The sequence below is a fragment of the Microtus ochrogaster genome, unplaced genomic scaffold (genome assembly GCF_000317375.1).
Source record: "Microtus ochrogaster isolate Prairie Vole_2 unplaced genomic scaffold, MicOch1.0 UNK29, whole genome shotgun sequence".
Lineage (NCBI taxonomy): Eukaryota > Metazoa > Chordata > Mammalia > Rodentia > Cricetidae > Microtus > Microtus ochrogaster.
The window spans coordinates 2790839-2805098 of record NW_004949127.1 but is presented as its reverse complement, the minus strand read 5'-3'; the positions used below and the strand labels follow the sequence as shown (position 1 = coordinate 2805098).

The 14260-nt window shown below is 38.2% G+C and overlaps 1 protein-coding gene across 3 annotated transcripts in view; it reads right to left on the bottom strand.

Moving 5' to 3' along the window:
- The window catches only part of Stk3 (serine/threonine kinase 3), a 208914-nt gene that overhangs the window by 163375 nt on the left and 31279 nt on the right, over nucleotides 1-14260 (bottom strand). The window contains exon 6 of one of the 3 annotated variants that reach the window (XM_026789790.1): nucleotides 2525-2573. The exons of the other annotated variants lie outside the window; for them this stretch is intronic. Within the exon in view, the coding sequence (XP_026645591.1) occupies nucleotides 2525-2573 (49 nt within the window). The remainder of the gene's footprint in view (nucleotides 1-2524; nucleotides 2574-14260) is intronic. 3 annotated transcript variants of the gene reach the window in all.

Below are 14260 nucleotides of genomic sequence, written 5' to 3'. Positions count from 1 at the left end.
CCCACACACACAGGCTGTGGAGATGCTGACGGTGACAACACCACACAAACAGGCAAGCTGTGGTGGGCCAGGTGGGTCAGTGTGACAGTTCACTAACTTGGAGCTGTCTTTAGAACAGTCTTAAGTCACTAGATGCGGGTGAAGGGACTAAGTCACAGAGAAGCTGGAACATGTCCCCATGTTCACAGTGAGCACACAGCACAGGTACCATTTCAACCCAGGAATTCTAGTCCAGATTTCAGGGTTTTCACAACTATGGGTCAGACCTACAAGACAGGTACTTCCTGTCTCCAAAACCTACTTTTACTTTTTTGGACTCCACTTTTCTTTTGGAAAAGGGATTAACAACAGTTCTTCTAGCTGCTGAATTTTCTAATGACAATTAAATGCTAACACATATGGTGAAAAATTCAGAAGAGTGCCTGGCACATTACAAGTAGTATATAAGCTGTTTTCACAGGTCTACCCAAGTCTGCTAGTGGGCTTCCTATTGCCAAGTATCAACATTGTAAGCCTACTAGAATTCACCATGCAGACGGCCTTGATGTATCCTTTGTAATTCTAAAGAGAGGATGACCAAAGAAAACTGGACTTCTAATTATTTCCTTTACAAAGTAACAAATCTACCTCAAGCCTGAAGGAAAAAACACGTATCACTTTAAATTCTAGACCCTTCCATGAAGAATTTCCTCTCCACTAGCCTCATTCCCCTAAACCAGACTAGTATCACAGTCTGGTAAAGACAGATTCTAAAATGTTATCTAATAAGACAAACTGCATGCTACCTGCATTTTAAGACACAAAATTTATCTAGCAATTATCATCTGTACAGTTGGGTACTGGGCATTTTAGCAAATTCCTTTTTTTATTTTTGTTTTATTTTTTGAGACAGGGCTTCCTGTGTAACAACCCTGGTATTACTGGAACTTTATCTAGACCAGGCTGGCCTTGAACTCACAGAGATCCTCCTACCTCTGCCTCCCAAATGCTGGAATTAAAGGTGTGCACCACCACTGCCCAGTCACATATTTCAACAAGAGGACAACTAAGTTATGGAGACTGAAAACTCCACAGAAATCACTGGTCCAAGAACTAGTGATCTTAACACGTAAATCTGAGTCTCATTTCCTGCCTTAACAAGTTTTGTACAACCCCAACTGTGTGCGTCTAGTGTGGTTTCTCAAAGGTTGAGAAGAACTACTAGACGGATTCGAGCGTGCAACACGCTCAGCTGTAACAGATTAACAGATTACTCTGCAAATTACTTCCATTTGGCCTGGAGACTTGGGGTTAACAGCAGTTGCTGCTCTTCCAGAGGACCTGGGTTCAATTCCTGGCACACACTTGGGAGCTAACAACCATTGTAACTCCAGTTCCAAGAGAACCCTCCCTCCTCTGGCCTGCACAGGTACTCACACATACATGTAGGAAAAGCACTCATATACATAAAACAAAATAAACAGATCTTTCTAATGATATTCATTTAATGTCTCCGGAGTTTAAAAGTATAAAAATAGATAGAATATGCATCTAGCAACTGAGGTGGGAAGAGAATAACACTGATTCTACTACAAAAACAAACCTAAATGTCTCCCCTTTGAAACTCCGTAAACTGAGCATGAGAAGAGTAAAGACAGAGGTGATGGAAACCAAGGGGGGGAGGAGAAGGGACAAGGAAGAGGCGAGGGCAATGGAGGGAAGAGAAGGAGAGTGAGCGGGAAGGAGGGAGACCAGAGGGTACAAAGGGACGGGTGAAAAAAGAAAATGATTCTCACAGCAATTTGAAAATCGTATGCATGCATTATCAGCATCTCTATGTTATGGGAATGGAACATAACATAAAAATAAGTTCTTGCAAATTAAAATCTAACCTCTGAGACACAGTCAATTAGAAGAATAAGAAAATAAAGTACAATAAGTCATCTCTCTCACTTCCTTCCAACAAAGGCAGGTGATGGAGAGACAAATATCTACTGTGTGTGTATAAATGTGTGTGTGTATAAAATGATGCATTATCAATTCTATACAAGTATAAATTAAACGCACTTCATTATCTAATGAGGAAAACAGGAATAATTATCAAGGAAGCTTTTCGCAAGGTGAAGAAATACAGTGTTCATGCTCCAAGAATTTACTGTACCCTGAGCATAATTACAAAAAGGATGTAAATTAAGCCCAGACTTCTACTATTATCACTTTGTTCTTTGCAGTATCAGAAACACAAGGATAAAAAGAAAAGCTCCAAAATTTCTGGGGTCAGTAAGCCCCACAAATAGACACTGACAGACACTATATCATATTAGCAATATGAGACTCTAGGAGATAATGGAACAAAGTCTCACAATTGTGATAAAAATACTTTTTATTTAAAATTCTGCATAAGCTAACTACCAACCAAATAAAAGATAGTTTCAGATATGCAAGAACTCAGATAATGAACCTCTTATTTCATAAAGAAGACAGTTTAGTTAGAATAAAAAGCAAGGGGGAAACAGGAAATATGAAAGAAAATGGTGGCACTGACCCAGAAATCCAGTGGAAAGAAAGCCCAAGGTTGCAGCTGTACAGCAGACCTAAAAGGCAACGAGTCTACATTAGAACAGGAAATCAAGAAGCTCCCAGAAAGACTCCTCAAGAAAGTGTCCACACATTCTGAGAAACGGACACAGTGAGGAGCAAACAGGAAGACATTAGAAAGCCACAAAGATGGTCACCATGGGAAGACAAGCAGGAAAACCTCTAGAAACAGACATATAACAAAAACACAGACCCATCAAATCTGGCAATGATCCCAAAGAGCTGATTAAGAAAAGGCGAATCCACCTGAAGTGGATGCTGAGCCCATTCTCCTTGGATGAGAAGGGGCTACACTGACCTTTAGAAACAGAGACAGAACGTTAATACCCTATTTCCTCTCCTAAGCTATCTTCTACTCTCTCGTCTGATCCACTCATTCTTTAAATCTCCAATGTCTGAAGTATTTGCTGAGCACTGTTCAGAATCTAGAGATGAAACAATGACCAAAATAAGCCCCAAGTGTGCCCCGTGGAATAAATTCAATGACTATTATTCTCGAGAGTCTGCTAAGCAACTGTTTTTCTCTGAACTGTTTCGGGCTGAACATTTCTTCCTTTCTGCTCTTTAAGAACACTTAACTCTTTCGAGAGCTGCTTTTATAATTTTACATTACCATCTAGGATGTAAAGAATATAAAAACATTTATTAGTATTATTTACACCTACAGTAGGCCTCTATCAAAAAATGTGTTCCAAATCATTCCATTCAAATGACATATAAAGTTGTCAAACTTGTAAAGTACTATAAAACATTATTAGGAACTATACAGATGAGGAAGCCGAAGTCCCTTTCAGTTAAGATATATCATATCATCAGTCTAGTTCATAGAAAAATTAAAAGTTAAATTCATCATGTTAAAGGTCTAGGTTCATTGTGTGTGTGTATACGTGTGTACATGTATATATGTATTTGTGTATAATATATGCATCTATTATATACATGTATGTTATATATGACCTATACATATTATATTATATACATACACACATACATATAAAATAAACCCGCATCTTCAACATGATTCATCAACTCAATACATATTAGGTTGGATGGAAGCAAGTATCCAAAACAAAAATGAGCCTAAAGCTAAGAGTGGGCAACTTCTTAAAATGTTTCCAAGTACAGGATAAACCTCTAAAATATAGACTTTCTTCCACAAGTCATTGCACAGCTTCATTAATTACATATGGATCATTTTGAAAACCTCTAATCCAAACTGTAGTTCATCTTTTAAGAGCTTTAATTTCGTAGCAATATAAAATGTTAAGATGCATAAATGTTTAGAGATGTTAGGTGGCACTTAATATAACTGGTTATTTTTAAATTCCTTCAAAAGAGACTTTCTAATATTAATCCCATAAATATGCTACATTACTCTTTTTAAATGCAAACTTAATAATGTTTACATTAACTTTCACTTACAACGACAGAACATAGTTGTTTATGAGCTGAAGGAGGTTGAGATTAAATCTATCAAGGTGGACATTTTTTAAAATAGGCAAAAAGTTAAACTCAAAAACACTACATAACTTTCATAAGTCAGAGAAAAACACCCTGGTGTTTCACATATACCAAAGTTACGAGCATGCCATTTTTGGGGCAGACCTTCTTTGATATATAGCCATAGCTATCCAATAATTGGCATTATTATACTAAAATATAATATCCATGCAAATTATAATTTGTCATTATAACACCAAATAGATGGGTATTTATTTTATATTCACAGGAGGAACAGCCAATTGATCTTGTCAATCCAACAAACATTTATTAAAGCCTTGCTGATGTGAGTGCCTCTTCTAGGGACTGAATATTTCCTAGAAGAAAGTATTAACTCCTGGGGAAGGAAGCCAAACTACTCTTCCCCCACACATGAAAACATACTAATTAAATGTCATTTCCAAGTATATGACAAAACAGCTGAGCTAACTGAAGGGTCACCCAACTTAAAAGACAGTATAAAAATACTGAGGAAGCACGTGTAAAACCAAAGTTCTGTGATATGTTTATTGATCCAACCTCAAAATTCTGGAATTTATGCCATATGTACAGACACACCCCCAATAGTTACAAACTAAAGGATTCAAAGAACACTGACCAGTGACTAATGCTACAAGAATCAGAGAAAATGCACTGCCCACTGGGATACAGAAGTGTCCCTTTCATCCAAGTTCTAGTTATCACTACCATTAACTCCCACGGTCACCATCACTACCATCTGATGACTCTAGTCTGCCTTGTGCAGGTGTCAACACTTAGACTGATAATTCACACCCTTCACAACCCACCTCAGTTGTAAGCACAGGGATATACCTCATCAACACCAAGTTTAAGTCTATGTTTTGATCTTCTCTTGTATATTCCCCAAAGAAAGAGGGCAAGTCAAGTTTTGAAGATTCTTGTTAATATCTGTGCTCAAATCAGATAACTCATAAGTTTTTAAAAAAAGATATTTGAAGCAAACTGTCAAACATGTTCTACAAATTGCTCAAAATAGCCAAGAAGAACAACCAAGGCAAAGAGTGGCACAAAGAAATGTAAGATACCCTCAGCTTGCCTGCTGAGCAAAACAGGCACAAGACCAGTTAGAACTATAACAGCAGCCGTCACTCACTGTCTCCTTCAAGAACAGCTATGCTAACACACAGTTCTCAAGCTGTAGGGTGCAACCCCTTTGGGGGTCATATCAGATATGCTGCATATCAGGTATTTGTTTACATTACAATTTATAGCAGCAGCAAAATGACAGTTATGAAGTAGCAACAACGGCAATAACTTTATGGTTGGAGGTCACCACAACATGAAGAACTGAATTAAAGGGGCACAGCATTAGGAAGGCTGAAAACTACTCTGCTACAAGATTTAATCCAATTAATCAATGGATTACTAAATAGATACAAACTGCTTAGGGAATAAAGGTTAATTTCAAATAAAATATAATGTTTTGTTGTTGTCTGGTTAATTGGCTGCTGACAGTCCTGCTATGCAGCTCAGAACTCTCCTGCCTCCGCCTCCTGCACACTGTAGAACTACAAGAATAGGAAAAAGAGGGATACAGTTTTAAGCCAGGAATTTATAGGTGAAAATTATGCAAATTCACCAAGACCAGGAAATTGAGAAAACATGGTAACAGAAGGTACCAAACAGCTAAAGATGAGTTCATACTTGCCAGGCAGTGGTGGAACACATCTGTAATTCCAGCACTCGGGAAGCAGAGTCAGGAAGATCTCTGTGAATCCGAGGCCAGTCTGGTCTACAGAGTGAGGTCCAGGATAGCCAGTGCTGTTACCAGGACAAGGCTGTGTGTGACCAGGACGAGGCTGTGTCTGTGTGTGACCAGGATGAGGCTGTCTGTGACCAGGACGAGGCTGTGTCTGTGTGTGACCAGGACGAGGCTGTGTCTGTGTGTGACCAGGATGAGGCTGTGTGTGACCAGGACGAGGCTGTGTCTGTGTGCGACCAGGACGAGGCTGTGTGTGACCAGGACAAGGCTGTCTGTGAACAGGACACCAGGACAATCAGGTACACTAGTGTAGAAGCAGTTTTCTGGTGGTGGTGGTGGTGGTGGTGGTGGTGGTGGTGGTGGTGGTGGTGGTTTTTCTTTTTGTTTTGTTTTTTATAATCTTTTGACTCTTTGGGGGCCCACTACCCAGCTACCAAATAAATATACTCATGGAGGTTTATTATTGCTTATAAATGCCCAGCCTTAACTTGGCTTATTTCTAGCCAGTTTTCGTAAAATATTCTGTCTACCTTTTGCCTCGACTTTTATCTTTATCCCACATAGCTCTCTTTACTTCTTACTCCACAGCTTGCTGAGTAGCTGGGTGGCTGGCCCCTGGAGTTCACATCCTTCTCTCAAGGGTGTGGGAAGTCCTTCTTCATATGTGTTGCTTTTATTGGTTAATAAAGAAGCTGCTTTCAGCCAATGGCTTAACAGAGTAAAGCCAGGCTGAAAGAGATAGAGAGAGTACACAGAATCAAGGAGAAGCCATGTAGCCACCGCCAGAGACAGATACCTCTTCTGGAGACCACTGAAACTTTGCTAGTGGGCAACAACATCGTGGTGATGCACAGATTAATGGAGATGGGTTACTTTATGATATAAGAGGTAGCTAGAAATATGCTTAAGCCATTGGCCAAGCAGTATTGAAAATAATATGGTTTTGTGTGATTATTTTGTGTCTGGGCAGCTGGGAACAAAAGAACAGCCTCCTCCAAAAGACGGGCATGCGAGCATGTGCCAGCTAAATCCACATAAAACGTGAAAGAGCTCAGAAAGAATTCTAGACACAAAAGAACAGAGCTAAGCACGGCTTCTTGGTAGCTGGCAATTTTTATTTCCGGATGAACTCGTTTGCTGGCAATGAGTTTAAGAGAAGTCTTCCTGACTCAGCATTGACAACAAAAACAACATGGCTCTTTAAGAAGGCTTCCTAGTTTGAGCTAGTTGCATGAACAGCTCTGGATCTTTCAGGAGACCAAACACTTAAATGGGGTTTGTGAACAGAATGCTACAAACTGCTTAATGGTGTGACATAGACCCACTGCATACTTGAAACTGGGGCACTGTGCATGGCTGCAGAGGTGGTGAACATGCCTCTGCCATGTTGAACCAGGCAGGGACAAAAAAAGACAAACCAAAAAAAAAAAAAAGCACACCTTAGTCCTAGCCACACCAGCTTAGCATTAAAAAAAAATGGCGCTCCTGGTCAGAAAATAATTACAGATACATTACACATGGATTCAGAAATAAAACGGAAGACTTCTATATGGTCACAGTGTTAGATAAATGTACATAGGCTTGAAAGAGAGAGGAAAAAGAGTACAGACAGTTGTAATTAAAAGATTACAGTCATATGTTCAAGGAATAAAGATGACAGCACAAATATCAAACTTGTAAAAAAAAGTAATAGAGTAAGAAAAATAAGCCACATAAAGATGGAATATACACAGAGAGTCTGAATTAAGTTTATTATTGTTTTCTTTGAATTTTTTGACTTTGAATGAGCTAAGTAGAGAGAAACATTTCATTGGCTGGGCTGCTAAGCTAAACCAACATATATGTTTTAAAGGTATCTTGACTTCAAATTTTGGGTCTAAGGATTTGTTGCTTTGGAAAAGATGTTCTTTTGTTTCCACAGAGGATGAGAACCTGTGAATTCCTACTATATTAATGTGGTTTAATGGAAGAAGAACCCCCACAAAAGGTCACCATAAACAACCCCAAAATCACTTTGCCCAACAAAAAGCAGGAAGCAGTTTGGAGAAAACGATGCCCAAATTCCCAAATATTGTTTATAATGTTTGTTTACATTTAAAGTTGAGATATGCTATAGAGATGGATACTTTGCATTGGTATGGATCTTGGTTTATGGATACAAATTTAGGTTCAATTTTGTTATATATATATTTATGCTCTTGATTAAGGTATTGTGTTTGTGCAGCCCATTTAAAAATGTAATGTATAATTAAGAAATATAGGTTAATAGAAAATCATCAATAATAGTCAAGCTTGTAGCCATGTTAGTTAGGTTTTCTAGATATACAGAGATATATTTCAGTTAGATAGGTTTTCTTCAAACTTTTCAAAGACCTTTCAGAATATATCATTTAAAATATTTTCAAAACCGAGGTTTTTCATGACAGCAAGACTCATCTGCTCCTGGCAGTACCAATGTACTTCAAGAGAATGATAGGCACCGAAGAGACTCCTTATGAAGTTTGTTGGCCATTTGGGCAAGAGACTGCTCTTGCCTGGACTGCTTGATGGTATGCTGTATGAACTGGACATACAGGACCCACAAAAAAATGACTGCTGAACTTGCCTAAAATAGGTAAGATAGTCCTTCCTGCTTCATGGAAGTATCTGTCAAACATTCTGCAGGACACAGAAGACAGTGACTGACAAACTGCCAATAAAGGCAAAACAGTCTTTCAAATTTCCTGCTCCATGGAAAAGACTGCCAGATACTATGGGCCTGTAGGCTGAATGAAGATGGATGTCCCAATGGTACAGAATAACTTTGGGTGGCTGTCCAGACAGCGAGATATTTCAATTCTAGAGTTTTAGAAGTTGTTTACAATATACTTCTTGTTTACTTAGGTGATATTATATCCTTCTGGCGTCTTTGATGGAGTTGAAGAATAGATAGTTATAAATATAGTTTTCCTTAGTTATGATAAAAGATAAAGTAGATATAAATATTTAACTGTAATTCTTGCTTGATACCTGTTATATGTAATTTTACTACGTCAAAGTTAAAACCTTCCTTTTTATTTAAACAGAGAAGGGGAGGTGATGGGGAGGTGATACATGGTATCAACATGTTTTATTGCCACTGGTTAATAAAGAAGCTGCTTTCGGCAATTGGCTTAACAGAGTAAAGCCAGACTAAAAGATTATATATATATATATATATATATATATATATATATATATATATATATATATATATATATATAGAGAGAGAGAGAGAGAGAGAGAGAGAGAGAAGGCAGAGTCAGGGAGAAGCCATGTAATTGTCACCGGAGACAGATGCCTCAGCTGGGGACCAATAAAACTTTGCTGGTAAGCCATGACCTCATGGTGATACACAGATTAATGGGTTAGTTTAGGATATAAGAGCAAGCTAGAAATATGGTTTCTGTGTGATTATTTTAGATTGAAGCGGCCGGGAACAAACAGTATCCAGCAACACCCCTCTTCCCAGATTTCTCTTCCTATTTTATTCTCTCACTGCCAGCCCTGCCTATCCTTTGTCCTGCCTCTATATTGTCCATTCAGGTCTTTATTAGACCAATCAGGAGGTTTAGAAAGGCAAAGTAACACAGCTTCATGGAGTTAAACAAAATGCAACATAAAAGAATGCATCTTTGTGTCATTAAACAAATGTTCCATGGCATAAACAAATTTAACACATCTTGGCAGGGCGGTGGTGGCACATGCCTTTAATCCCAGCACTCGGAAAACAGAGGCAGGTGGATCTCTGTGAGTTCGAGGCCAGCCTGGTCTACTAGAGCTAGTTCCAGGACAGGAATCAAAAGCTACGGAGAAACCCTGTCTCAAAAATCCAAAATAAATAAATAAATAAATAAATAAATAAATAAGTAAATAAAATTTAACACATCTTAAATAATATTCTACAAAACAGAAGCACCATCTTCTTTCTGAGCAAGAATGAGGAAAGAAAACCAAAGAAACAAGCTGAGCAAGGGTTGCTTTCTCAAAAGATACCTATAAATTAAAAAATAAAGTCCAGAAGACAAAGACAAAGAACAAATTCTGAATGGGTAGGAACAATATTAGAAACCCAAACTTACCAAGAATCCACTTAGCCCTACTGTTGCAGGATACTTGGTGATGCTGTGTAAAAGGCACCTTCTGACTGGTTTAATAAAGAGCCGAATGGAGGATGAAGATTAACAGAAACAGGTTAATTACGTTAAAGAGCTCGTGGGGAACAAGTCCAAGCTAAAGGCGGAGCTCTCATAATTAGTGATAAGGTTCTGTGTCATTATTTGTGGGCCAACGAGAAAGACCAACTATACTCTATACCCTAGATGTGAAAGCAGGCTAAAACCCACATCCGTATTATCTCTGCTCAGATTGAATTAATGTGGTCCAGAATTGCTACCTGGCAGAATCAAGCAAAAAGTCTTTGGTGGAAGAAGACATCAATATTCAGAGATCCAAATCATCTCTACTATTTTTATTTCTATTTTTGTTGCTGTTGCTATCACAGGGATTAAGCCTATGGCTTCATGCGTGCTGATGAAGCACCTACCAATAAGCTACATCCCTCAGCTCCATTGCTTTTAAGACAGAATCTTACTACATAGTCCTGGGCCCACAATTCAATATGTAGACCATGCTAGCTTTGAACTTACAGAGTTCAAGATTAATAGAGCCTGCCTCTGCCTCCTGAATGATGGAATTGGAGACACTATTTCACAGATAACCAGACACAGACCAAAACAATAAAAATCAAGAAAAAAATAAATGATCACAGAATCAGACTCACAACAGGTTGAGACAGGGAAGGAAAGAAAGGAAGGAGAAAGGAAATGAGGAACAGAGAGAGAGAGAAGGAGGGAGGGAGGGAGGGAGGGAGGGAGGGAGGGAGGGAGAGAGAGAGGAGAAAAACCTAAATTAAATGTGCACACTGAGAACTCCAGAGGAGAGGGTAAGGGTGCCCAAGCACTGTGTAGGTAACAGAAGCTAAAAGGCTCCCAACACTGATGGCAGATATCAAGTTGCAGAAACAAGATGCCCTGGGCAAACAGCTGGTAGGGAAACACCTAGTTAGCATACTGAGGCCTCAGCAACAGCACTAAAGTCAGAAAGGAAACCAAAAGAAATGTAAGAACTCTACAATGGCTAATACTAATCAACCAATCAATAAAGTCACTATACTAGGTAGATAAAAACAAGGAATATATTTCAAAAAAATTAGATAGATGATAGATAGATAGATGATAGATAGATAGATAGATAGATAGATAGATAGATAGATAGATAGATAGATAGATGATAGATGATAGATAGATGATAGATAGATACATAGATACATAGATACATAGATGATAGATAGATAGATAGATAGATAGATAGATAGATAGATAGATAGATAGATAATGAGATTCATCAAAACAAGACATAAATATCTGCAAAAAGTGTTTAAAGCCTATTCTAGGTACATCAAAGTAAAGCTTCTGAAATCCAAAGGTTAAATCCTAAAAATAGTAACAGATATCTTCAAAGAAGCAACAGCAAAACTTAGTAGAAGAGACAAAGAAGCTAGACAGTCAGGCGATAGCATTTTCCATGCTAAAGGAACTGTCAAGCAAGATTTACAAAGAGAGGGTGGGCTCTGGGTGCAGCTCAGGGGTGGAGGACTGACGCAGCACGCAGGGGTCACTTACATTCCGTCACCAGTACCACAGAAAAGAATAAATGCAACTCAGATTTGAAAATATATTTCAAAAAACACTAAGACTTTATCACCACCTTACACATTTAAAAAAAAATGCTGTTCTGCGGGGCTGGAGAGATGGCTCAATGGTTGGGAGCACTGCCTGCTCGTCCAAGGGTCCTGAGTTCAATTCCCGACGGCCACGTGGTGGCTCACAGCCATCTGTGGTGGGGTCTGGTGCCCTCTTCTGGCCTGCAGACATGCATGCAGACGGAACATTGTATACATAATAAATAAATATTTTTTTAAAAATGCTGTTCTGCATGCAACTGGGAAATGTGGAGAGAAATAAAAAGCAATTAAAGCAAAACTTCATTGGCCAATTATAAACACTGCCAACGTAAATAAAACACCAAGTGTTTATGTAAATACATATATATGTATGTACTGGAATTACATAGTAACAAAAAACAACACAGCACATAAACCCTAAGTGGCCACGGTCTCAGGAAAGCACTGTTTTATGACTATGAAAACAACTAGAGTCAATCTGATGGGGGGGGGGGATAGGTTCAATTTCCAACACCTCAAAAAAGAAATGAGACATGTACTTATAGTCCTTTCAATAATAAATATGGAGACGGCCTTGTACTAGAAAGCAAGTCTTCTAATGCTCTTGAGAACTTACACACTGCCAAACGCAGTGACAGGCAAACACGGTACCCACAGGCCCGAGGGATCTCTTGTGCCGCTCCAGGCTTGTTTCATGTATAGATATTAAACTACCCTGTGCAGACAGTAACCGGGCTGTTCTAATGCGGGGATCCCATCATGCCAGTGGGCTGAGTCCTTACAAAGGGTATGAAGGGGCAGGACCTCTCAGAGTTTAAACGGTAAAGCCAATTCTTCAAGATCGTGGTCACATCCACGTCCATCTATAAGAACTGTACTTTGAAAGTGTGTAATTATTGGTACAAAAAAGAAACTTCTGGAACTACCTACTCTGTACTCAAAGTAGTAACATTAATATTCTGAAACCATGAAAATAGATGTTTAAAATTTTCTAATTCACATGCTTCTGCTCCATCTCTCATCTGGTCATTTTAGGACCAAATGGAGTGAGGTTGGTTCTGAAATGATTTTATAACACTCCTCTAACTACGGGATAATTATTTGTAACACTCCTCTAACTGCGGTGTAATTATTTCAATTGTTCTGCCACTCAAGAATCAGCTGATTTACATAAATGTTGGTTAAGAACAATAGAAATCCTGATACTTAATTAAAATGTCACAGATGATTTAATCCTCTGTCAAAACAGGGATTATTTAAACTTCTATTTCACTTCTTTTAAAAAAAATCTTATTTACTTTATTTTCTCCACAGAAACAAAACTGGAATAAATGTCCAAGTATTTCACCAATCAAAACTTTAAAATGACTCTGGTTAACCACAAATTGATTCAAGTAGTTATGTACTTTTTCTGAATTTATTTTACTGAGACATGTTTGACAGCAATAGCATCATATAGAAACTGAATTACTGTTCTACAGAATTACAAATCATTTCACTGATAATTTTTCTTAGCCACTCACATTAAAAGGTCACTGAGCCTTAGATGTTAGGTTCTGTTAAGTACTACATTCATTAAACTCACTTCGTGTGTGTGTGTGTGTGTGTGTGTGTGTGTGTGTGTGTGGTATCTAAAATTCTCATTTTCACACATCTGTTGGACATTGAAAAACCAAAAAAAACATTCAATTATTTTTAAAAATGCAGAAAAATAACTTCAACTATTTACCAACTATAAATGGTAATATAGAAAAATTAAGATGAGGAAATGTAATGAACGTCATAAAGTTTAAGCAGGAGTCCAGTCATCATTTACTGTACTTAGATTACTAAGCATATAATTGCAGTACGAATAAAAATTACCAGAGTCAGATACTGGGGTTCAGCCTGAAGATCAGAAAAGCAAGGTAGCCAATAACTTGCTCTTACCTCTACCTCAGACCAAAATAGTGATCCTGCCTCCAGGAATCACAGAATGAAACTGAGATGTCGCCTCCCATCTTAAATTCCTCTCTACTGCTGGGAGTAAAGATGTGTACCACCACTGTTCAGCTTCTTTGGCTAACTAGTGTGGCTACTGGGATTAAAGGTATGTACCACCACTGCCTGCTCTGTATGGCTGGCCAGTGTGTCTGTCTTATTCTCAGATCTTCAGACAAGCTTTATTTATTAAAATACAAAGGAAATATCACTATATTTCCCCTTTCCTGCCTAAAATAAAAAGGCTATAACTAATATAATAAAAACTATATACAACAACTATATACAATATATATAGGCAATAAATGTATCAATAATGTCTGGTCCATCTACATCTGACAACTTCAGATAATCTGCTCCATATCTAGCCTACCTTGTGAGCCCAAAGTCTTGTACCTAATTTAGTTCCTATCATAACTTGCTTTCTGCGTCTGGTAAACAAGGAAAACTATAACTATCTAGTCTTCAACTCCCTCAGAGAGCCAAGAAGGAAATAATATTAACTAAGTAAGAAGTGCAGGCAAGCAACTTTTGAAAATTGTGAGAAATGACAGAAACAGTTGGCTGCCTGGACAGTCACCCAAAGTTCCTCTGCAATATTGGAGGAGCCATCTTCGGCCTATGGGCCTAGAATATATGATAGACTTTTCTATAAAATAAGGGGTTTTTTTAATTTATTTTTTTATTAAAGATTTCTGTCGCTTCCCCGCCACCGC